Raw genomic sequence first — 27,149 nt, 5'->3', positions numbered from 1 at the left:
AGCTGTCCCCACACCATGTGGTATCTTCCATTGCTTTGCTGTAGAGGTGAATTTTTGGCCCAGTGTCTCAGTAATATTGCACATGCGTGGTTTTAAGCGGCAAAGCAGTATCGTTCTGCATTCGTTTGACTTTCACAGCTACAGCTGGCTCCAGGTTAGAACAAGGAGAATACATTCACACCGTGGCCCCCCGCACGGCTGCCGTGGTAGCTGGATCGCAGAAGGCTCTGTTGCTTCTAAAGACACAACTCACTGTTACTGAGAAATTACGGTCAGCAAAGTGCTGTACGGCTGGAACAGAGAATAACGAACTACTAAAAGGATTCTCTTCAGAGATTTCAGATTATGGTCTAGTCATTACTGATCTAGTTTTTTTAAAAATAATAAAATCATGGCTGAGAAATAACAGTGAAATTAAAGGGAAAGATTTTCAAAGTAGTTGATGATTTTTAGGATATCTAAATATTTAATTTAAATTTTTCCCTTTCCAGAAAAAGTGGCACAGTCCTTTTAGACTCATTAACAAGGAATTAAAATTAGGTTAAGTCTTAATGCCCATTGTTCATACATGCAACATAGTTGGAAGGCCAATCTATTAAAAATGTTATTTTAGTTTACTGTGTGAAACAATGGTTTATGTTTTTTAACATTTTAGACAATTTTGTTTGCTCCAAGAATGTTTGTTATAATTAATACAGAAATAAGATGATTTGATTTACTGTGAAATTGCACTGATGGATGAATACTGTATCTCTGTGCAGCATCAACTAAATGCTTTTTATGGTACGACTCTAGACTATTAAGCATATATAAAGTCTCCGTAATGCATGCATTTCTGTTACCAATCGGTATAATTATTAAAGTTGCAGCTTTTTAGCAAAAATGATCTCCTAGAAAATCCAATTATGTCCCTCTAAATAATATCTGAATAATACTTTCCCCCTAAAGTAAAAACAAATAAGCAAAAAGTAAAAAAATAATTTTCAGTGTACATGCTTAAATGATCTGTTATGGAGAGTTAGATTTCTGATATTCATTAAATATCAAAGAAACTACGATACTCAGTGTAGGCCACCTTCTTTATAGAAGTGAATTTATGCATGTTTCATAAGGGTCGTACTGATGAATATGTTTGAGGCTTTCAGCTTTTAGTGGATACAAAATAGAATGATTGATAAAATCCTCCCTACTATTGGCTATTATTTACTGACTCTTAAGTGGCAGGTTGTATTTATGCCAATTTATCTGCTTCAGGGAACATTCTTGATAGCAGAACAAAGTGAATAAAAGTAGTTTGCTTTGCAAATGAATGCAAATAGGGGAGCCTTTCGGAAAGCCCTTTAACAGGGGCAGCGCACTTTGATTCTGAGTGAAGCTGCCATTTGGACATGGTGAAAAGAGCACGCTTGAACCATTGATTGGGGGAGACAGTAAGAAGTCAGGAAGGGCCCGTTAAGCTTGCAGTGAGGCGGGCGGATGTCAGTGTGGTTAGAGCGCAGTGGGAGAATGACAGGGAGGATTAGTGTCAGGGAGACGCTGTGCTGGGGCTGCGGAGATAGTCCCTGGGGTCACTCACCTCCGACTGTTGTTCTGTGCTGATGGTTCTGTAATGCAAACGGCCTGATGTATGCCTGTTCATTATCGGAAATGGTGATTAGAAAAGGTATTTGTCTCAAAGGTTTCCTTCCTTCCTTCTGTCTTTTTAATTAAAGGAAAATAAGGTGGCTTCCTCCATCTCGCTGCTGACTCCTAGAGTCTAGTATAACACCAGCATGGCTACTGCCTCTGGTAGGAACCAGTGCTGTAACGTAAAATAATTGTCGTGTCATTATTTGTTATTTGATGATGCTCTTTTGCTTTTCTCAGCTTTGGCTCTCACCAAGTGGTAGTGCTCAATAAAATGCAGAGAATATGCCCACTTTTATAATTTTGGGTTTTGCAAATAAGATTTTTACAATCTTTGAGGTATTTCCATATTCATGTAACCATTTGACCAATTTTTAAGAAGCTGTTTACCTTCTCAAAAAGGAAGTGTTGCTTTCTTTGCATGGATCAGATGGTTTAAGTCTTGGTTGCAGGAGTTTCTATTTCTGTTCTCAAGTTTTATGAATGCTAGCACTTGTTAAATTTAACTCCTTGAAAACAACATGATTTTTAGACTTAGATAGAATGAAAATTCCATCTCAGTTCTGATTTGGAATTAGTACATTTACTTGTTCACATTTTCGTTTACATTAAAAACGAAAAACTTCTGAAAAACTTCGAGACCTTCTATAGGAACCTCACATGAGGTATCTGTGACACACAATGCACTTCCAAATGACTGTCTTACCTTTTTTTTTAATGTCTTAAAAAGCTTGGGTTCCCAATACTGCTTCTTCATTGTTTAGTGCATATGGGAACATTCTAACGATGTTCATTCTAACATACATTCATAACGGTAAAGATGCAGCCCAGACCTTCATTCAGACTATCAGATACATTTTAACATTGTTATTTTTGCAGAAAGCATGATGCTAATACTTAATTTCACAGGCTTATTAAATGTTTTAGCAAACATTGTTGTTCTTTAATGTTCTTCAGGCACCTGAATGGACAGAAGAGGACCTCAGCCAGCTGACAAGAAGTATGGTGAAGTTCCCAGGAGGGACCCCAGGTCGATGGGAAAAGATTGCTCACGAATTGGGTCGATCCGTGACAGATGTGAGTTCATTCAGATCTGCATTGCGTGGAGATGGCAAACCGGAAAGAGCCGCCTGTGTAGAAGGCGGACGTAGGCACAGCCAACATCGTCCTTGGAGAGAGGCTCCAGTCCTTTCAGGACCTGGAAGTAAACCATTAACGAAATAGGCAAGAAGTAGATGTCAGCCGGTCCCCTGGCCTACAGTTAACAGCTGTGTGAGGAATTCTAGTGTTTGAAGACTTAAGCTACTATAACCTAATCATAGAAAAACAATGCTAGCTTTTGTGTTTAGAGTGACCCCTTTAGCTATGGGAAAAAATACTGGGTTGGCCCAAAAGTTCGTAAGATGTTATGGAAAAATCCAAATGAATATTTGGCTAATCCACTAGTTCTCTGATCAGAATTAGTTATATTTCAGCTGGATCTTCTCAACATTGAAGTACACACTGCTATAGGTAGACTGGTGGTTTGCATTAGTTAAATGAGCAATATTCCAATTATGTTTTTATTTAAAACATGATACCTACTATTCATTTTCACACATTGTTCAACAAAAAAAATTTATATGCATATAACTGTAATTATATATATAATAATTGTTTATATATACTAAGTATAAATAATATATAATCCTATATAATTTAATATATATGATTAGTCATACCTACTATTTAAAAAACCAAATGTCTGTCTGGAAAGTTTTAGATTTAACACTGGAAATTTAGGGCAGAGAATCTTACAAAAGTACCCACTACAGCACCAGGTATGTACTAAAATATTCAGTAAATGTTTAATTTGAAATGTAGACATCTTTATTTTCATCAATATGATCCTTATTTTCATAAATGACTAAATATTCTTTACTTATTTACTTTAAAATAAATCCTATAGATCTAAAATATTGAAAGAGTTACTGAAATCAAAGATTCAGATTTCTCACGTTCAATTCTATTACTATACTTTTGGGTCTTTGATAATGAACAATTTTAAAACCCTGCAAAATGATTAATAAGCAAAACTACCAAAAAAAACCCAAAAACCTACCTGTTGCATAAATGTTATTTTTCACAGTAAACTTTTCCATTTTTTAATTCAGAAACAAAACATTCTTGTCATTTTTTATTTGGACAGGAGCTGCTTTGAGAATTTCAAATTGTATATTAATGTATTTAGTACCATATAGTAGGTCTTTTAAAAATCACATTTACAAGACTTAAAAATTTTTGTGAGATGTTTTAATTATGTTAAGAGTTAAAGTCTGATCATGTGGTAAGTCAGCCCTTGCTTTTATCTTTATAACTTTGGGGTTTTGTTTTTTTGTCATTTGTTTTTTCGCTTTTTCAAGATAAGACCAGTTATCTTAAGTGACTAGAAAAGGTAACCTTATGGCTTTTCTCTTCTGCTGAGAATGTTAGGGTATATGCATTTTATTATCTTGTTGTAAGGTTGTTTGTAAAGATAAGTTAATAATGCCTTTGCCTTATCAGTAATCTGACCAGATTAAAGATGTTCCATGGTTACTGATGTTTTAAGTACTATGGTCCTCTCTATAACTACTGTTACTAAAAACTGCTAAAATACTTTCAGAGTTATAAAACAGTCATTGGTTTTAAAGGGCCCCAAAACTTACAGTTCAATTGGCTGTGTCTCCTTTGAAGAGAGGACTGCCTTTAACTTTTAATAGTGCCCAGTTGCAGATAAAAAGTAGAGCAGTATTTTAATGTATTGTCATTAAAATCTTAGCCTTTATTCTCGAGGAGAGAGATGAAAGTTTAAACATTAATATTGTTGTTGCTTAGTCACTATGTCATGTCCAACTTTTCTGAGACACCACAGACACTACGCCTGCCAGGCTTCTTTGTCCATGGAATTTTTTAGGCAAGAATACTGGAATGGGTTGCCATTTCCTTCTTCCTGGAGATGCTAATATACACGTAACCAACAGAGCCTTGGGATTGCTATTTAGTATCATAGATCTAGAAAATTGAGGTAATTGTAAAGAGCAGCCTTGGTGTAGATAAAGACATCTTTTCACACTTTTGCAAATTCATCCCATAATTTTTTTCTTCTCTTAGACTTACCCAAGGGAGAATGATTCCATGACTATAATATTAATAGATATTTTTTACTTTTATCATGGAAGTAGCAAATATGACTGTGAGATTTTTTCCCCCCAAGTATTTAGTTATATCATTAATACCAAAAGTATCTTGGAAATAAATACTTAGTAAGCCTAAACTTTGGGGGCACCGAAAGTGCCACGGTAACTTTTCTCTTGGTATACACATATACAGACTCACGTTGTGTTTTCATTTTGTGAGCATCATCTCCATAGCTGGACTGAACGTTTCATTTCAGTAACATACACACAAACTGTAAGCTACGCTCTCTCTAAAAGAGAAGTGTCTGAAGACAGAACTTATTTAGTGGAACAGCGAGTTATACTGGAGCAGCTGAAATGGGTCTGGCTAATACAGTTCCTTTAGTAGAATGTTAAGTGAAAGCTAACCACCCTTTAGAAGATCACTTATTTTGCCTTATGGTGTTAATTAGATTTGTTGTCCTTAAGTATTCCACTGTTGAAAAAAAACCAAGTTCAGTTTGCTGTCACTGGAGCCTCTGCATACTGACCAGATCACCTGTACCAATTCTCTTCAGCTCTGCACATCTGTTCTTTGACCTGTTTTCTTGCTAAATGTGTAGCTTCAGGCAGAGCTCTCTTTCCTTCAAGAAACAATTGACCTTTTTTAGGGAGGGGTTAGAGTGTACCCGTGGTGGAATGTATACGTTCTTTATTTGGGTTGACAGATTACAATGAAAAACTCATTTTGCTCCTCAAGGAGTTTGTTTTCAGTATTGTCATAATTACGAGTTAAATTGCTAGGTTCTAATCTGGATAAATACAAGGAATGTTACTAGCTTTATTTAAAAAAAAATACAAAAAATTTTAACTTAAATATACCAAAACTTTAAGACTTAACCTTATTACAGATGAAATATATGCCTTTCAGCAAATAATTTTGGTAACCAAAAGGACACTCAAATTGTAGAAACGACAGAGGAAACAAAAACTGTCTGGCATGTAAAACCAATTTTAATGTGATTATTAGCTGCAGGTTTTTTAAATTAAGGTCAGGGAGCCTCAGATTTCTTGCTTGTGAAGTAGTATCCTTTTCTCTTGCCTGAAAAGGATGTAAACTGATTCTGCTTCTCTCCAGAATCATAATCTCTTGCATTCTGGTTGTGATAACAGACCGACTGGAGATTTTCTGCCTGCTTGGAAAAGGCCCAGGTAGGCAGCAAAACAAAAGATAGGTAGATAGATTTAAACAGACTTTAGTAATTAGCTTAGTGCCAATATGAGAGGTGTGCAGTTAGATAACTCTCCCATATGCAGGTGAAAAAGAAAGAGTATAATAAAATTCCTGATTTTATTTTCTATAGCCACAGCTAGAGAGGAGATACTTGTTGGGGGAACTTACATTTTTTGAAACAATTGCCATAATAACATATAAGTGACTTATTCAATAGAAAATAAGACTTTTATCAGTGAACTAAGTATATAGTGTATGTGTGTGTGTGTATATATATATATATATATAATGCTGAAAGGCATATATTAACATTTAAAATATTTCAAAGTAGGTGTTTCAGTTTAGATGTATCAGTTAAAATATACTTTGCATTAATTTTTTAACAAATTACAAATTTAACAAATAACTTTCCATGTATTGATCCAGAGTAGAATTTAGTAATTTAACTCATACTTTGGCAAACATGTTATTGCTGTGACTTTTAGAAGCAAACTACTACTCCACAGTTGTAACGGTCCTCATCATCTCATAAACACAGGACATTTTTTGTCTCTTATCATTGCTCATATAAAGTATGTGAAAAGTTCTCTTGACGACCAGCCTTGTCTATGTTCCTCTTCCTCCCTCTCTCACCCTTTCAACCCTTAAAGATATTAAATTTTAGAATGGGTCCTTTATTCCTTTCTTCTTGCTAGATGAGTCACTAGCTAACCTAATAAATTTTCAATCCGATAGTAATAGATAATAATGTGTTACCAAATCTTTCCCTCACACACATCTGTTATATGTCATCCCTGACTTCAGTCTTCTTATGCAGGCACACAGTTACATAATTTTAACAGTATTAGTTTGTATTCTGCCCTTTTCTCTTTGCTGTGAAACACAGGCTTAGGCTTCTTCCATGGTAACAAAGATCTACATCTTTGTTCCAAACACCTACACACTCCCATGTTGTCTCGCGATAATTAAGGGGCACCCAACTGATTGTCACTCAAGTGTTTCTTTTTTTGTAATTTTATTGGGATTTTTTATAAAAAAAATTCATCCATCTTTCCATTTATGTATTTCCTTAGCTTGTAGGCCTAGGAATAGAGCTGCTTGATTCAAGAATATGGATGTTTTTAGAACCTTTGGTAACTCTAAAATTGGCCTCCAGAGAGGCTGTAACAATATACAATGTCCCTGGTGGTGTGAGAGATGACACTTTCTCATAGTCTCTGAACAAAATTTTTTGTCTTTCATCACTGCTCATCAAATAAGTGAAAAGTGCTAGTGCACTGATTTCTGTAACTTACCTCCTTATTGGCCGCATTTTGAATAGAGTCTGTAATAATTCATTACAGTTTAAGGATAATCTTACCTTCTGCAGATGCTTTGCTGTTTTATCTTTTGTTATCTTTGAATGTATTAGCTAACAATTCCAAAGAAATATTATATTGCAAATAATAGTGATTAGACTTTTTGCTCAACATTTTAATAAGAAAACCCAATGTCTGATCAATTCTAGTATCAGTCTGATATGAGAAATACATTATTACGCTAGGGAAATTTTCTTCACTTTAATTCTTATAGTTCTGATTTTATTACAGTTGTGTTCAGGAATAGAAGTGAAATTTTAAAAACAGTTTTAACTTTTCTCATATGACCTAATAAGGATGAATATATTACCAAGGTCCCCCTTTGTATTTCCAAGATAAACTTTACTTGATCATATGTTATTTTAATAAACTGAATTTGATTTGTCATTTAGGATTCTTACATTTATGTATCCAATTATGTTAATTGGATATCTTTAAGTAGGATTATACCTGCCTTCTAACATCTAAAAAGTTGAGAGAAACAAAAGTGTGCTGTGAACAAAAGGAGAACAAAAATAAGGATCCAAATAAATGAAGTACAATGGTTGAAGCTGTACAGGAAAATCCCCGAGAGCAGAATAAAAGACAAATAACTTTAAAACACTACAGAAAAGAGAAGCAATACAGGGAATCAGTCCAAAAGCTAGTTCCAGTGAGAGAGAGACAGAAAACAGACATGAGGGCATTATTCAATAAAAGAGACAAGTTCTCCAGGATGAAGGAACGAACACACACCTGAGGCCAACTTGTGAGAGCCTTCTAAAGTGAGGTGGAACACCTGGAAAAGATCCTGGGGAGCTTCATGAACACTGAGACCACCTAAGAAGCCCTTTAAAGCTTCTCAGGAAAAAAACTCTCCAAAGGCAGGCAGGTCAGAGTCACAGCAAAGCACTTAGCAGCACGGGATTCCGAGACAAGGGAACTGTGGCCTCAGCCCTTGCTCAAGGGCAAGCGGTCCTGCATCTGGAACAGAGCAGTTCCAGTGGTAAACACATAGAGGGAGGACTCTGCCCGTTCTAGAAGGTTTCCTGAGATGGCACTCCAGGAAATGAGGGATAAATCAATACGGAGGAAGACACGGAACACTCGAAAAAGTGGACCAAGCCCAGTGAATAGAAATCCCGAGTCCCTACCGTGATACGGCTGGTGAAGAGTGCAGGAAGTCCATGTTGGATCCAGAGAACAAGACTGAGAGAGAAGCTGCAGAAATTCATATGTGTGAACAAAAACCAACTATAAACTCCACAAACAGAAAACCACAGTCCAGATTTAAGGTCAGCCATATCTCGGACTCAATTTCAGGCCACCAGATTAAAGCACATACCACAGTAAAGTGACCCATACAAATTTTCTGGTTTTCAATGCATGTAAAAGTTATGTTTCCATTATATGGTGTCTGTTAACTGTCCAATAGTATATCCAAAAAACGCACATACCTTAACTAAAAATAATTAATTGCTAAAAAATGCAAATTATCATGAGCCTTCAATGAATCATAATCCTTTCTGCAGTAGTAACATCAAAGATCACCATACCAAATATAATGAAATTGTTTGAAATATTGTGAAAAGAACCAAAATGTGGCACAGAGACACAAAATGAGCAGATGCTACTAGGAAAAGGGTACCCATAAACTTTCTTGGGTGGAGTAGCCACAAGCCTTCAACTTAAAAAACCACAGTCTGCCTATGTACTAACAAACGGAATGATAGAAACAGCAGAAGAACCTAATAGTGATAATAGTCTCTAATAATTATCACTAATTATTTTAATAATTATTATATTGTTACTCACTAATAATTTTAGTGACAAGAAACATGATCCCGGTGCAGTACTTGTCTTTATAGTGAGTATCGTTTACCAGATTGCAGTTATGTGAGATCTTACATGTTTTATGAATGGATTTTCAATTTTTTAAATCAACTGTGGAAGACATCACAAATTGTCCATCAAATACGTCCTCTCCTTGTCTGGTAATAGAGAAGGCAGGCCCATATTTGTCCAGAAACACTGCCCTTCCCAGCGCTCTGAGCTCTGCAGTGGCTCAGTCACCAGCTTCTTCTCAGAGGACCGTGAGTGAAGTAACACACAGCTCCCTGTGTTGCTGGGAGCTCTTCCTTCCTTTCCCTTCCAGGGCTGGACCAGCAATAGCCGCAACCATGCAGATGGGGATAGTTGCCCTAAAGAATGGCAGAGAAGCATGACGGAAAGAAACTGAACATATGGAGTAAAAGAGAAACTGTAGATAGTGACAGGGTCCATGAAGAAAAAGCAGAGTAAGAGGTTCAAGTTTTCACTTTCTGAGGAAAGTTCTCTCTCAGAGGTAATATCTGAGTAGACACACAGAGCAACTGAGGGAGTGAGGTTGTGTGAGAAAGAGTGCTCCAGGTGAAAAAAACAGTGCTTGCAAAGGCTCTGAGGCAGGAGCGTGCAGAGCGCAGCAAGGAGGGCAATGTGGCAGAGCAGGAGGGGATTAGAGAAGATGAGGCCAAAAGGCAGTGGAGGACCATGCAGGTAGGACCTCGCTGGTCAAGGTAAAGATTTTGAATTTTACTCTGAGTGAGACAGGAAAGGTTTGAGCAAAAGAGTACCAGATCTAAAACGTCATTCTGACTTCTTTGTGGAGAAGATGCTGTGGCGGGGCAACTGCGGGAGCAGGAAAGTAGGCCAAGCAAGAGGCTATTTCTGTTGTCCTCACAAGAGACAGTGGTAGTTTAGACCAGGAGTTATTGGTAGAGGTGGGAAATACAGGTTGAATAAGCATGTTAGTTGGGTGTGTGTACTTGTAACCAGTACTGTGAACATACTGATGGCCAATAGGCACATGAACAGATGCTCAGTCTCACTATTGGAGAAATGCAAATCAGAACTACAGTGAGGTATCACCTCACACCAGTCAGAACAGCCATCATTAAAAAGCCTACAAATGATTCTGGAGAGGATGTGAAGAAGAGGGACCCCTCGTGCACTGTTGGTGGGAATGTAAATTTATACAGCCACTATGGAGAACAGTATCTGTTCAGTTGCTCAATCATGTCTGACTCTTTGCCACCCCATGGACTGAAGCACACCAGGCTTCCCTGTCCATCACCAGCTCCTGGAGCTTACTCAAACTCATGTCCATTGAGTCTGTGATGCCATCCCACAATCTCATCCTCTGTCATCCTCTTCTCCTCCTGCCTTCAATCTTTCCCAGCAACAGGGTCTTTTCAGATGAGTCAGTTCTTTGCATTAGGTGGCCAAAATATTGGAGTTTCAGCTTCAGCCTCAGTCCTTCCAGTGAATATTCAGGACTGAATTTCTTTAGGATGGACTGGTGTTTGATCTCCTTGCAGTCCAAGGGACTCTCAAGAGTCTTCTCCAACACCACAGTTCAAAAGCATCAATTCTTCAGTGCTCAGCTTTCTTTACAGTCCAACTTTCACATCCATACATGACTACTGGAAAGACCACAGCTTTGACTAGACAGACCTTTGTTGGCAAAGTAATGTCTCTGCTTTTTAATATGCTATCTAGGTTGGTCATAGCTTTTCTTTCAAGGAGCAAGCGTCTTTTACTTTCATGGCTGCAGTCACCATCTGCAGTGATTTTGGAGCCCAAGAAAATAAAGTCTGTCACTGTTTCCACTGTTTCCCCATCTATTTGCCATGAAGTGATGGGACCAGATGCCATGATCTTTGTTTTCTGAATGTTGAGTTTTAAGCCAACTTTTCACTCTCCTCTTTCACTTTCATCAAGAGGCTCTAGTTCTTTGCGAGACGAACAACTTCTTCTTTGAGAACAATATGGCAGTTCCTTAAAAAACTAAAAACAGAACTGCCATATGAGCCTGCAGTCCCACCCCTGGCCATATATCCAGAACAGACAAAAACTATAGTTCAAAAAGATCCATGCATCCAGTGTTCACAGCACTATTTACATGCACTCCAATGTTCATAGCAGCACTATTTTTTTTAGTTTTTTAAAATAATAATGTTTATTGTTTTAAGATAATTTCTAGGGTGATTTCTTATTCAGTGATAGGTAGCTGGTAAAAGAAATAAAGCACTGTAACTCACCTGAAGGTGATCTTTTACCCATGCTGTCTCATGGTGAAAACTGCCACTGTATAGCAGCTCTGTTTATAATAGCCAAGACACAGAAGCAATCTAAGGGTCCACTGACAGATGAATAGAGATGTGATATGTGTACACAGATGGACTATTACTAAGCCATAAGAGAATGACAGATAATGCCATTTGCAAAAACATAGGTGAACCTAGATATCAGCATGTTAAGTGAAGTCAGACAAATATGATATCACTTAATATGTGGAATCTTAGAAAATTGTATAAATGAACTTATTTACAAAACAAATAGACTCATAGACATAGATAACAAACACATGGTTACTAAAAGGAATAGTAAGGGAGGGGGATAAATTAGGAGCTTCAGATTAACAAACACACTATGATCTATAAAATAAAGACCTACTGGATAGCACAGGGAACTATATTTAATATCTTGTAATAACCTATAATGGAAAGGAATCTGAAAAAATATATATATGTATAACTGGGTCACTTTGCTGTACACCCAAAACCAATACAACATTGTAAACGTACTATAATTCAATTTTTTTAATAGTTAAAAAAAAACAGTGCTCAGAAAAAAAATTTTTTTAAAGGACTGCACAAAAATGCATGCCTCTTGAGTGTAGGGTACATGGTTTTTCATCAGAAGCCCTTGTTGTAAACTGCTTTTTTAAAAGTTATGTATATGTATTACCTTCATTTTAAAAACACTTAGAAATTTAAAGACAAAACATGTTACTTTTAGTATCTTTCCATGTCAGTGTATATATATAGGTCTACCTCCTTCTTAATTTTTATTATAAAAGCTTTATTGATTTACAGAAATAGAAAAACAGTCCTAAAATTTGTATGGAACCACAATAGATCCCAAGTAGCCAAAACAATGTTGAGAGAGAACAAAGTTTGGAGACATCACATGTCCTGTTTTCAAAATGTTATAAAGCTACAGTAATCAAAACAGTAAGGTACTGGCCCCGGATCTCTAGGTCAGGAAGGCAGTAGGAACCTTCAGCCTCTATTGAAACACTTGCCAGACCATCCCCTCAACAAAGACAGCTTTACTAGAGGATTTCTAGAGCCATCTGTTAGTATGTTTGCTGTCTATATTTTCCTGTCAAAGGGCCTTGAGGGCTGATTTGATTGTTCTAGCAAAGGAATAACTGCTTACAGACCCCTGTCCTCCTCTCATTTGGTCCTTCTTTCACCTGGGTCTTCCTCCACAGAGGACACCGCTTAAGGTGGGGCAAACAGAATAATGAAGGGAGATGAACAAGGTATTTACTCAGCCTGCGTACACTTCAGCAGGGTGACAGGTATCACCCACAGGTCCCTCTGACACACACTGGGGAAATCAAAGTACAAAGGGCTTGAATCTGCTAAATTCACCTAGTTGGTGAGTGGCAGTAACTCAGGTAAAGCAGTGCAGAACTGGCCTTCTTGAGAGGTGAGGCCAAACTCCCACATTGTCAATGTGTAAGCCTATTTTTGATCGCTCTTTTCCTTACTTTAGCCAACACTGATATTGAAGTAAAAAACTTTTAAAGCAATGAACAATGATTTTCTTTCTTATAGGCAATAGTCCTAGTTAATTTGAAATCTGTCGAACAAGTATGCAAGAAGTAACCACATTGGAAGCTCCTTGAGGTGGATAACACTAGACTTTTATATCAGGAATCCCCAGTCTCCTGGATCTAAAGCCTGATAATCTGAGGGGAAGCTGATGTCATACTAACAGAAATAAAGTGTACAATAAATGTAATGCACTTAAACCATCCCCAAACCATCCCCCCAACCCATGCACAGAAATATTGTCTTCCACAAAACCTGTCCCTGGTATCGAAAAGCTTGGGGACCACTATTACATGTACACCACTGTTTTCAGTACAGTGATAGGCCAAGTCAATACTTAATAAATCTTTGGTGATTCAACTGAAATGAAAGCTATTTCATTAAGAATATCACACCTAGGGAATTCCCTGTTGGTCCAGTGGTTAGAACTCTGCACTCTCACTGCAGAGGGCCCAAGTTCAGTCCCTGGTTGGGGAACTAAGATTCCACAAGCCACATGGTGTGGCCAAAAAGTAAATAATGTCATATCTAGTAAATCACAAAATATTTGATCTAAAAATAAATCATTAGTGTACTCTTTTGTTTTATGGATAAAGAAGTGGAAAGAGAACAAAATTTAAAAGAAAACCTGGCTTTGGTGTCCTGCCACCACCATTTATGGGCCGTGTGATTCTGTAGGTCCCCATATCACTCTGAGCTTCAGTTTCCTTGTCTATCATCTGAATTTCAGTGGGCAGCTGGGGGGTGACATATGAAAGCATTATGAAAATACTTTGTTATTATGAACCATTACACAATTGTAAATCTCTAATAATTACATCACAGGCCACAAAGCTAGTTAACAGCAACCTGGGACTAGAACCCAGATTGTCTGACTCTTATTTAAGTTACACCATCATCTTGGTTTAGCAGAGACTTTATTTTTAACCCTGTATGTAGGCAGCACTATTTGCTTGTTGTGCCTAGATCAGATATTATCTTCAAAGTGAAATATTTTGGTTTTCTGAGGTCCTGGGTGACAGGGAGACAAATTTGAGAGCTAAGTATTTCATGCCTCAAGATACTGGCCAGTCCATGGGGCTGTCATTCCATAGAGCTCTAGCAGTGGTTGCTTTCCTTTGACTACTTGAACCACAGAAATATTCAGCATCTCATTAAGCTCTCACTGAACACTATTCCTCTTCCTCAGTGATTCATTCAAGCCAAGCATACTTGCAGACTACATGAAACATTTTCTATATAGACTCCCGTTTACCATTCTTTTGTTTTTCCTGGATCTTATTTAGTGTCCACTATTACTAATGTACTGAGTTTATAATTTCTACTCACTCATCAGAACCTTATATCTTACCAAAAGGACAGATCCACTTTCAAGTTACTAGTTGCAATGACATCCACTCTGAATACCATGGATGTTTTATTCATGAAGGGAACTGGTTTTTCACAGTACAATCTATGGTCTGGTGAGAGCATCATACTTTATGGTGGGGATTTATTTTATTATCATGAATTTTTTGCTTAACTCTGTCTTATATATAGCTCAGAGATACAGCAAGTCAATAGATGGTGAGTGACCCTTAGGCAGATGCTAGTAAGTGTTAATGCAATTTAAAACTGCTTCCTTGTGCTCAAAATTTCCTCATTTAAAAAAGAGGAAAGTGGATGAACATATGTTGGGTTTTTATAGTATCTTGCTGGTAAGACTAAAATTATTTGCAAAACTATACTACTCTCTGTTGACATTAGTATATTCTCTCAGTAAATGGGCCATCTATATTACTTATAGAGGTAATCCGGAAGTTAATGGAAGGCCCTCTTTGTTAATGATTAAGATGAACACTATTATTGTTTCTTGTATTTTCTATCCAGACAGAGAATCCAGAGAAAATTTTAAAGACACTGGAGAAATAATAAGAATGAACAGCACTGCTTTCTACCAGTTGGAAACATTTTTCAGGTGGTTTATTTTATGTTCAGGTAACAGAGTGCCCTTTTTATTTGAAATTACAGTAGTTCCTGATTATAATGAGTGATAGATTCAGCAGAAAGTTGGCCAAAATTAAATGCAACCAAATGAAAATACAGTTCATCCTTGAATAGCATGACAGACATACATGCCCCACACAGTTGAAAATCCGCACGTAACTTTACAGTCAGCCCTCTGTATCCATAGTTCTGCCTCAGATTCAACCAACTGTGAACTGTATAGTACTTTAGTACATTTTATTGGAAAAAGCCACTTATAAGTGGTTCAAACCTGTGCAGTTCAAGTCAGTGCTTACTTGAGGGCCAACTGGAATGACCCTCACAGTTACATAATTTTTATTGTTAGAATACTTGAACTGTCACTAAGTCAGCTAGAATTAGAAAAATATGACTTGAAGTTATCACTAATAACCAATATTTATTTTCTGAGTTATCTGAGGATGCCAGAAATATAAGTAATATACTTTATATAGCTCAGAAAATTGGAAAATTCTTCTATATATTGAACAGAAATGTGCCACTATGTAACTGTTCACTGACTCTTAACTGTACCCTATGGAATATAATTTTCTATTTTGTTAATTTAATTTTCTGTTACTTTCATCAGTATTTTCACTGGAAGGAATGAAACCTATTTTACGTTTTTTTCATTCACTCAGCCTAAACCCATATATCCCAGAATTGATTATAAAGCCCCTGTTTCATAAGAAATTTAAAGATAACTTTAGATGTAACTACATGAAGAAACAGGATTATAAAGTATTTTCTGCTTGGAATCAGAACATGGGGAAACACATTTACATACAATTCTACAATCCAGGTAACTTAATGCACATGTGGACAGTGTTATCCAAAAGCCCACCTAAGCCAGTAGCCCACAATATTATTTTTTCTCATACTGAGGAAGAAGAGACGCCTGTCTATATGCACCTGTGTAGGAATATAGGTCTTCTCCCAAAAGGAAGCTAGAAAAAAGCCACAAATCTACATTAAGACAGACAGAGACCATATCTAATATCACTGTATATGATATAAAAGCAGAATGAGTAACTGGAAAATGCATTATAGAATATGTTCGTGAAGTAATACTAAACACTCATGACTAAACTGGCACTCATGTTATCAAAGTCATCTAGATCTATCCGAGAGAAATGGATTTAGTGAAAACCAAGTCACTTCCAATGTCATCTCTATTTTCAGATGACATGATATTACGTATAGAAAACCCTAAAGATGCCACCTAAAAACTGTTAAGAATAAACTATTTCAGTAAAATCATAGACAACAAAATCACTATACAAAAATCAGTTGTAACTCTGTACACCAACCAGCAAACTATCAAAAATAGCAATTAACAATTCCATATACAATAGCATCAAAAAGAATAAAGCGCTAGTTGTAAATTTAACCAAGAAGATGAAAGATCTATACACTGAAAACTATAAGACACTGATGGAAGAAACTGAAGGAGACACAAATAAATGGAAAGATATTTTGTATTCATGACTGCATGCTAAGTTGCTTCAGTTGTATCTGACTCTTTGTGACCTATAGACTGTAGCCTGCCAGGTTCCTCTGTCCTTGAGATTCTCCAGGCAAGAACACTGGAGTGGACTGCTGTGCCCTCCAGAGATCTTCCTAACCCAGGGATCAAACCCAAGTCTCTTACATCTCCTGACTTTACACTAGCACCACCTGCGAAGCCCATGTTCATGATTGGAAGAATTTAATACTGTTAGAATGTCCATACCACCTAAAGTGATCTACATATCCAATATAAAACCTTTCAAAATTCTAATGGCATTTTTCACTGAACTAGAAAAAACGGTCTGAAAATCCCAGATAGCCAAAAGCAATCTTGGAAAAAGAGAAAAATAAACAAAGCTGAAGGGATCACATTTCTGAGTTCAACTTATATTGCAAAGTGCTAATAATCAGAACAGTATGGCACTGGCATGAAAAAAAATATAGGCCAGAAATAAACCCATCGGTTTACTAATTAGAACAAAAAGTTTTACCATTAATATGGAAACATGAAAGATCCTAATAACCAAAGCTATCTTGAGAAAGGAAAACAGAGCTGGAGGAATCAGGCTCCCTGACTTCAGACTATACTATAAGCTACAGGAATCAAGACTATGGGGCTGGCACAAAGACAGAAATATACATCAGTGGTACAGGATAGACAGCACAGAAATAAACCCACACACCTACCCTAACCCTGTGCCTATGGTGACCTAATCTATGACAAAGGAGGCAAGAATACACAAAAGAGAAAAGATAATCTCTTCAATAAGTGGTGCTGGGGAAACTGGACAGCTGCATTTAAAAGAGTGAAATTAGAACACTCCCTAACACCATACACAAAAATAAACTCAAGATGGATCAAAGACCTAAATGGAAGACCGGACACTATATAAAACTCTTAGAGGAACACACAGGAAAAACACTGAGATAAATCACAGCAAGATCTTTTTGTGATCCATATCCTAGAGTAATGAAAATAAACAAATGGGACCTAATTAAACTAAAAAGCTTCTGCACAGCAAAGGAAACCATAAGATGAAAAGACAACCCTCAGAATGGGAGAAAATATTTACAAATGAAGCAACTAACAAAGGATTAATCTTCAAAATATACAAACAGCTCTTGAAGCTTAATATTAAAACAGTCTAATCAAAAAAAATGGGCAAAAAACCTAAATAGACATTTGCTCAAAAAAAAAAAAAAAAAATGGAGGCCCCTTTAAAAGACCTAATATAGAATTACCATATGACCCAGCCATCCCACTGCTGGGCATATACCCTGAGAAAACCATAATTCAAAAACACACATGTACTACAATGTTCACTGCAGCCCTGTTTACAGTATCCAGGGGATGGAAGCAATCTAAATGTCCATCAACAGATAAAGGTATAAAGGTGCGGTACATGTATGTAATGGAATGTTACTCAGCCATAAAAAATGAACAACATTGAGTCATTTAGAGAGATGTGGATGGAGGAGCCTGGTGGGCTGCCGTCTGTGGGGTCGCACAGAGTCAGACCCGACTGAAGCGACTTAGCAGCAGCAGCATAGAGATGTGGATGGCTCCAGAGTGTGTCATACAGAGTGAAGTCAGTCAGAAAAACAAATATCGTATAATAACACATATTGTGGAATCCAGAAAGATGGTGCAGATGAACCTATTTGCAGGGCAGAAATAGAGACACAGACATAGAGAACAAGCATGTGGACACAGTGGGGGAAAGGAAGGGTGGGACAGATTGGGAGATGAGGATTTTACACATATATACTGCCATATGGAAAACAGCCAGCCAGCGGGAAGCTACTGTATATGTGTAGCATGGGGAGCTCAGGGCAGTGGTCTGTAATTACCTAGATGGCTGGGATGGTGGGCAGTGGGTGAGAGCAAGGTCCAGGGAGGAGAGATATATGTAATACAGCTGATTCACTTTGCTGTACAGCAGAAAGACAACAGTGTAAAGCACTTATACTCCAATAAAAACGCACTGGTTTGTTTTTATTAATATGGGTAACTAATTTTTGACAAAGCCAAGAATATACAATGAGAAAAGGATAGTCTGTTTAATAAATAGTGTTGGGAAACTGGACAGTCACATGTAAAGGATGAAACCAAGCTTCTGTCTTATGCCATACCCAAAACTAACTCAAGACAGACAGACTTGAACATGAGACCCAAAACCATAAAACTAGAAGAAAATGTAGGGAATAAGCCCCTTTGACATTAGCCTTTGTGTTGATTTTTTGGATTTGACAACAAAAGCAAAGGTAACAAAACCAAAAATAAAAACAAGTGGGACTGCATAAAACTAAAAAGCTTCTACACAGGAAACCGTCAACAAAATAAAAATGAAACCTATGGGAGAAAATACCTGCAAACCATATATCCAAAAAGGGAGTAACATCAAAATATACAAGGATCTCATAGAAATACAATACAAAAAAACCCCCAAATAATTCATTTTTAAAATAGGCAAAAGTCCTCAATAGACACTTTTCCCAAAGAAGACCTATAAGTGGCTAACAAGAATATGAAAAGTGTGCAACATCATTAATCATCAAAGAGCTACAAATCAAAAATACAGTGAGGTACCACCTCAAAACCTGTTAGGGTATCTATTATGAAAAAAATGAGAGAGAACATGCTGGTGAGGATGTGGAGAAAAGAAAATTCTTGTAGACTTTTGGTGAGAATGTAAACTTGTACAGCCACTATGGAAAACTGTATGAAGGTTCCTCAAGAAATTAAAAACAGAACTACTATATGATCCAGCAATCCCTCTTCGGGGTATATATCCAAAGGAAACAAAATTGTTATCTCAAAGACATCTGCACTCCCATTTTCATAGCAACATTATTCACAATAGCTGGTTATGGAAACAAAGTATTCTTCAGCTGATGCACGTATGCACAAAAGTTTATACACACATACAGTGGAGGAGCATTCAGCCAAAAGTCAAGATTCACAGAAAAGTTGCAGAAAAGTAGCTGCCAGGACTAGGAGATGGGGGAGATATGGAGAAGTTGGTGAAAAGGTATAAACTTTCAACCACAAGTTGAATAAGGTTTGAGGATCTAATGTATAACATGGTGACTAAAGCTGATAACACTGTATTGTATAATTGAAATTTGCTAAGTGAGAACTTAAATGTTCTCAACAAAAACTAATGAAGAGAAATGCTCAGGAAAAAATAGGATCACCCATTTTGTGGCACCAGAAGATACGTTCTTGGCAAAGAGGATAGAATACTAAAATAATTGCTGAACCACATAAAATTGGAAAGTTGACCGGTTGTTTTCTTACATGTTTAAATTGCCTTTTTAAGGTAAAAGAAAAGTATGAAAAAAAAAAGAAAAGTATGGCCCAAAAATGATTATAGTGATATTTACCATTCATTTCATTATTTAAAACTGAGGATCTGAAAGACTCAGATTATATTAGCTATTTGTTTTGTGTGGTATGGATAGTCCAGATTGTGATATATGCAGATAGCCCCCAACTTACAATGGTTCAGCTGGACTATTTTTCAACTTTATGATAGTGTGAAAGCAATAGATCTTTAGTAGAAACTAGACTTTGAATTTTGACTTTTGGTCTTTTCCCAGGCTGGTGATATGCAGTACAATACTCCCATTATGTTGGCTAGTGGGAGTGAAGTGATTATGGGTAAACAACTGATACACTTACAACCACTTGCCATACAGTATTCAATAAATTACATGAGATATAAAATACTTTATTATAAAATAGGCTTTGTGTTAGATGATTTTGTCCTGTTTTAGGCTAATGTAAGTGTTCAGACTATATTTAAGTTAAGTGTTAGTCGCTAAGTCGTGTGTGACTTTGTGACCCCGTGAACTGTAGCCCACCAGGCTCCTCTGTCACTGAGTTCTCCAGGCAAGAATAGTGGAGTGGGTTGTCATGCCCCTTCTCCAGGGGATCTTTCCGACCCAGGGATCAAACCTGGGTCTCCTACATTGCAGGCAGTTTCTTTACTATCTGGCCAAAAGCTTTGGTATTCACGTTCAGTAGTTAGGTGTAATAAAAATATTTTCAATGTATCTTCACAGATCACTGCCTTGTTGTGGCGAAAGGGCTTGTGCAACTCAATGAAGCTGTGAGACATGCTGTGTAGGGCCACCCAAGACAGATGGGTGATAGTAGAGAGTTCTGACAAAACATGATCCACTAAAGCCTTTGACTGTGTGGATCATAACAAATTGTGGAAAAAAGCTCTTAAGAGATGAGAATACCAGACCATCTTACGTGTCCCCTGAGAAACCTGTATGTGGGTCAAGAAGCAACAGTTAGAACCCTGTATGGAACAACTGATTGGTTCAAGATTGAAAAAGGAGTACGACAGGGCTGTCTGCTGTCACCCTGTCTGTTTAACCTATATGCTGAGCACATCATCAGAAATGCTGGGCTGGATGTTACAAGTTGGAATCAAGATAGGTGGAAGAAACATCAACAACCTCAGATATGCAGATGATACCACTCTAATGGCAGAAAGTGAAGAGGAACTAAAGATTCTCTTGATAAGGATGGAAGGAGAGTGAAAGAGTCGACTTAAAACTAATATTAAAAAAAATAAGATCATGGCATCCAGCCCCATTACTTCATAGCAAATAAAGCGGAAAAGGCGGAAGCAGTGAGGGAGTTCCTCTTCTTGGGCTCTAAAATCACTGCGGACAGTGACTGCAACCATGAAATCAGAAGGTGACTGCTTCTTGGCAGGAAAGCTATGACAAACCCAGACAGTGTGTTGAAAAGCAGACATTACTCTGCCGACAAAGATCTGTGTAGTCAAGGCTGTGGTTTTCCCAGTGGTCATGTACAGTTGTGAGCTGGACCATAAAGAAGGCAGAGCACCAAAGAATGGATGCCTTCAAACTGTGGTGCTGGAGAAGACTCATGAAAGTCCATTGGACAGCACAGAGATCAAACCAGTCAATCTTAAGGGAAATCAACCCTGAATACTTGTCAGAAGGACTGATGCTGAAGATGAAGCTCCAGTATTTTGGTCATCTGATGTGAACCGCCAACTCACTGGAAACGTTCCTGATGCTGGGAAAGATTGAGGGCAGAAGGAGAAGAGGGTATCAGAGAATGAGATGGCTGGATGGCATCACTGATGCAATGGACAAAAAACTGAGCAAACTTCGGGAGATGGTGAGGGAGGGGGAGGCCTAGTGTGCTGCAGTCCACGGGGTCACAGAGAGTCGGACATAACTGGGTGACTAAACAACAACAACTCCAATATAAGTCAAGAAGACCTACACTGTATTCAGAATTCTCTGTCAGTACAAGGAGTAACTGATCACATATTCTCAAAACCAACCCATGGATAATAACTTCTTCAGGAGGAGTCTTTCTGGAGTCATAACAAATACCAAATATTGACCTCAGAAACCATCCCTTCAAAGGAACCACAATTTGATTTGATTTCTTTGTGGAGTAATTTATGCCCTCATGCATTTTGTAGAAAACAGAACTTCAGCCAGCAATTAATGGAATTGATTGTGGTCAGGTAAAGAGAGGAAGAGAGTCCTACAAATAATACTAGACAAGCATCCCAAGATGACTGCGCATCATACCACACCTATCTGAGGATCAACATCAGAGCCTAATGCTATAGGGGCAGAGGGCAATAGGCCTCACTAAGACGGGCAGGTCATGGTGGAGAGGTCTGACAGAATGTGGTCCACTGGAGAAGGGAATGGCAAACCACTTCAGTATTCTTGCCTTGAGAACCCCATGAACAGTATGAAAATGCAAAATGATAGGACACTGAAAGAGGAACTCCCCAGGTCAGTAGGTGCCCAATATGCTACTGGAGATCAGTGGAGAAATAACTCCAGAAAGAATGAAGGGATGGAGCCAAAGCAAAAACAATACCCAGTTGTGGATGTGACTGGTGATAGAAGCAAGGTCCGATGCTGTAAAAAGCAATATTGCATAGGAACCTGGAATGTTCAGTCCATGAATCAAGGCAAATTGGAAGTAGTCAAACAGGAGATGGCAAGAGTGAATGTTGACATTCTAGGAATCAGCGAACTAAAATGGACTGGAATGGGTGAATTTAACTCAGATGACCATTATATCTACTACGGGCAGGAATCCCTTAGAAGAAATGGAGTAGCCATCATGGTCAACAAGAGAGTCTGAAATGCAGTACTTGGATGCAGTGTAAAAAACGACAGAATGATCTCTGTTCATTTCCAAGGCAAACCATTCCATATCATAGTAATCCAAGTCTATGCCCCAACCAGTAATGCTGAAGAAGCTAAAGTTGAACGGTTCTATGAAGACCTACAAGACCTTTTAGAACTAACACCCCAAAAAGATGTCCTTTTCATTATAGGGGACTGGAATGCAAAAGTAGGAAGTCAAGAAACACCTGGAGTAACAGGCAAATTTGGCCTTGGAGTACAGAATGAAGCAGGGCAAAGGCTAATAGAGTTTTGCCAAGAGAATGCACTGGCCATAGCAAACACCCTCTTCCAGCAACACAAGACAAGACTCTACACATGGACATCACCAGATGGTCAACACCGAAATCAGATTGATTATATTCTTTGCAGCCAAAGATGGAGAAGCTCTATACAGTCAGCAAAAACAAGACTAGGAGCTGACTGTGGCTCAGATCATGAGTTCCTTACAGCCAAATTCAGACTTAAACTGAAGAAAGTAGGGAAAACCACTAGACCATTCAGGTATGACCTAAATCAAATCCCTTATATTATACAGTAGAAGTGAGAAATAGATTTAAGGGACTAGATCTGATAGACAGAGTGCCTGATGAACTATAAATACAGGTTCATGACATTGTACAGGAGACAGGTATTAAGACCATCTCCATGGAAAAGAAATGCAAAAAAGCAAAATGGCTGTCTGGGGAGGCCTTACAAATAGTTGTGAAAAGAAGAGAAGCAAAAAGCAAAGGAGAAAAGGAAAGATAAGGAAATATAAGCATCTGAATGCAGAGTTCCAAAAGAATAGCAAGGAGAGATAAGAAAGCCTTCTTCAGCGATCAATGCAAAGAAATAGAGGCAAACAACAGAATGGGAAAGACTAGAGATCTCTTCAGGAAAATTAGAGATACCAAGGGAACATCTCATGCAAAGATGGGCTCGATAAAGGACAGAAATGGTATGGACCTATCAGAAGCAGACGATATTAAGAAGAGGTGGCAAGAATACACAGAAGAACTGTACAAAAAAGATCTTCACTACCTGGATAATCACGATGGTGTGATCGCTCACCTAGAGCCGGACATCCCGGAATGTGAAGTCAAGTGGGCCTTAGAAAGTATCACTACAAACAAAGCTAGTGGAAGTGATGGAATTCCAGTTGAGCTCTTTCAAATCCTCAGAGATGATGCTGTGAAAGTGTTGCACTCAATATGCCAGCACATTTGGAAAACTCAGCAGTGGCCACAGGACTGGAAAAGGTCAGTTTTCATTCCAATCCCAAAAAAAGGCAATGCCAAAGAATGCTCAAACTACCGCAGAATTGCACTCATCTCACACGCTAGTAAAGTAATGTTCAAAATTCTCCAAGCTAGGCTTCAGCAATACATGAACCGTGAACTTCCTGATGTTCAAGCTGGTTTAGAAAAGGCAGAGGAACCAGAGGTCAAATGGCCAACATCTGCTGGATCATCAAAAAAGCAAGAGAGTTCCAGAAAAACATCTAATTCTGCTTTACTGACTATGCCAAAGCCTTTGACTGTGTGGATCACAGTAAACTGTGGAAAATTCTGAAAAGATGGGAATACCAGACCACCTGACCTGCCTCCTGAGAAACCTGTATGCAGGACAGGAAGCAACAGTTAGAACTGGACATGGAACAACAGACTGGTTCCAAATAGGAAAAGGAGTACGTCAAGGCTGTATATTGTCACCCTGCTTATTTAACTTCTGTGCAGAGTACATCATGAGAAACACTGGGCTGGAAGAAGCACAAGCTGGAATCCAGATTGCCTGGAGAAATATCAATAACCTCAGATATGCAGATGACACCACCCTTATGGCAGAAAGTGAAAAGGAACTAAAAGCCTCTTGATGAAAGTGAAAGAGGAGAGTGAAAAAGTTGGCTTAAAGCTCAACATTCAGAAAACTAAGATCATGGCATCTGGTCCCATCACTTCATGGGAATTAGATGGGGAAACAGTGGAAACAGTGTCAGACTTTATTTTGGGGGGCTCCAGAATCACTGCAGATGGTGACTGCAGCCATGAAATTAAAAGACACTTACTCCTTGGGAGGAAAGTTATGACCAACCTAGATAGCATATTCAAAAGCAGAGACTTTACTTTGCCAACAAAGGTCCATCTAGTCAAGGCTATGGTTTTTCCTGTGGTCATATATGGATGTGAGAGTTGGACTGAAGAAAGCTGAGCGCTGAAGAATTGATGAGTTTGAACTGTGGTGTTGGAGAAGACTTTTGAGAGTCCCTTGGACTGTAAGGAGATCCAGCCAGTCCATTATAAAGGAGATCAGCCCTGGGATTTCTTTGGAAGGAATGATGCTGAAGCTGAAACTCCAATACTTTGGCCACCTCATGCGAAGAATTGACTCATTGGAAAAGACTCTGATGCTGGGAGGGATTGGGGGCAGGAGGAGAAGGGGACAACAGAGGATGAGATGGCTGGATGGCATTACCAACTCAACAGATATGAGTTTGGGTGAACTCTGGGAGTTCGTGATCGATAGGGAGGCCTGGTGTGCTGCTATTCATGGGGTCGCAAAGAGTCAGACATGACTGAGCGACTGAACTGAAATGAAATGAAGATAATCTAGCCATCCACTAAAATAACATGCAAATAAAACAAATCTTAATTGTGGGAAGGGTGTGGTGAGGGGAAATCACTAACCAGAATTGCTGCAATATATTATCTGAATTTCAGTTTTGAACAAAAATAATGAGTCATGAAAAGACAGGAAAATATGACCAACATATTAGAACAGAAGGCAACAGAAACTGCCCTGGAAGAGTAACCAAAGGGGACTTCCCTGATGGTCCAGTGGCTAAGACTCTGAGCCCCGAAGGCAGGGGGTCAGGGTTCAATCCTTGGTCAGGGAACTAGATCCTTTATGTTGCAACTAAGAGTTCACATGTCACAACTAAAAGACTAATGATCTTGTATGCTGCAACCGAGATTTGACACAGCCAAATAAATAAACACTTTAAAAAAAAGTGACCAAACATATCATTTCACAGAAAAAGATCTCAAAATAACACTTGTAAATGTGTGAGATAGAAATTATTTTGTAAAATAATAAAAGAACCAGCAGGAATTCAAGTATAATGATTACAATTCTAAAAATTCACTAGAGATGCTCCACAGTAGATTTAAACTGACAGAGGAAAGAATTCTGGAACTTGAAGATAGGTCAGTAGAGAAATTCAAGCTGAGGGATGGAGGGAAAAACAAAAGAAGAGTCAACAGAGCCTCAGAGAAAACATCAACATATGTATAATGGGAGTTAGGAGAGAAAGGAGGGGAAAAACTCCAAGGAGTGTGTGGGTGAAAACTTTCCAAGTTTATTGAAAAATGCTAACCTAAATACATCAGGAAACTCAGTAATTCTGAGTAGGATAAGTTCAAGAATGTCAACAAAAGATGTACCATAATAAAAACGCAGAAAGTCAAAACAAGGAGAAAATCTTGAAGGCAGTTAGAAAGAAATAACTTATGACTTAGAAGGGAAACCCCTCCCCATTAGATTAACAGCTTTCTTCTCAACATAAACCATGAAGGCCAGGATGCAGTGGAATAACATATTCAGAGTAGTCAAGAAAAACTTGCCGACCAGAAATCCTACATCCAGCAAAGCTATTTATCAAAAAAAAAAAAAAAAAAAAAAAAGGCAAAAAACTTTTCAATGTAAACAAAAACTGAAGTTCTTCGATCTAAAAGCAAGTGACCCCAGATGGTAATTTGATTCCACGTGAAAAAGAGCACCAGGAAAGGCAATTAGGTAATTATAAAAAACAGTATAAATACATGTTTTCTCCTTAACTGATTTAGAAAGCAGTTGTAAATAATAGATGCATGTTATTCTCAGGCCTGTAACATATAGAAAAGTAATATTTGTATCATATATTTACCAACGACAGCACAAAGGATGTGAGTGGCAGCAAAGCTGTATGGGCTGAGTAAACTACTACAGAAGGTAAAGTAGTAATTTTAAAAGTATTACTGGATTTGTAACATGAATAGATACAGTATATATAATGGACATACTACAGTACAGGGGTAAAGAGAACAGAGCTTATAGCAGTAATGTTTCTATGTATCCCTGAATTAAGGCAGTATAAATCTGAAGCTGACTGTCATAAGTTATGATGTATATGGTAAACTCTCAAGCAACCTCAAAAAAAAAAAAAACCTCAATAAAGTACAGTTAAAAAAAAAAGCTACATTAGAAAATATTCACTTATGCAAAAGAAAGCAATAATAGAGGAACAAAAAAAAAGACATTAAAAGTTAAATTCAACTATATCAATAATAACATTAAGTGTAAATGGATTAAATAATCCAGTTAAAAGAGAGTTTTTCAGAGAGGATTTTTAAAAAGTCATGATTTATCCCTGTGTGGTCTACAGGAGACACACTTTAGATTCACAAAGAGA

General features: G+C 37.8%; 1 protein-coding gene across 2 annotated transcripts in view; it reads left to right on the top strand.

Moving 5' to 3' along the window:
• Window positions 1-27,149, top strand: part of DNAJC1 (DnaJ heat shock protein family (Hsp40) member C1) — a 191,610-nt gene that overhangs the window by 150,461 nt on the left and 14,000 nt on the right. For both annotated transcript variants that reach the window (XM_004014216.6, XM_027976603.3), the window contains exon 9: window positions 2,584-2,703. In XM_004014216.6, the coding sequence (XP_004014265.3) occupies window positions 2,584-2,703 (120 nt within the window). The remainder of the gene's footprint in view (window positions 1-2,583; window positions 2,704-27,149) is intronic.

Source organism: Ovis aries, chromosome 13 (assembly GCF_016772045.2).
Source record: "Ovis aries strain OAR_USU_Benz2616 breed Rambouillet chromosome 13, ARS-UI_Ramb_v3.0, whole genome shotgun sequence".
Lineage (NCBI taxonomy): Eukaryota > Metazoa > Chordata > Mammalia > Artiodactyla > Bovidae > Ovis > Ovis aries.
Note: the sequence above shows the minus strand (reverse complement) of the source record. Positions and strands in the feature narration are given on the sequence as shown.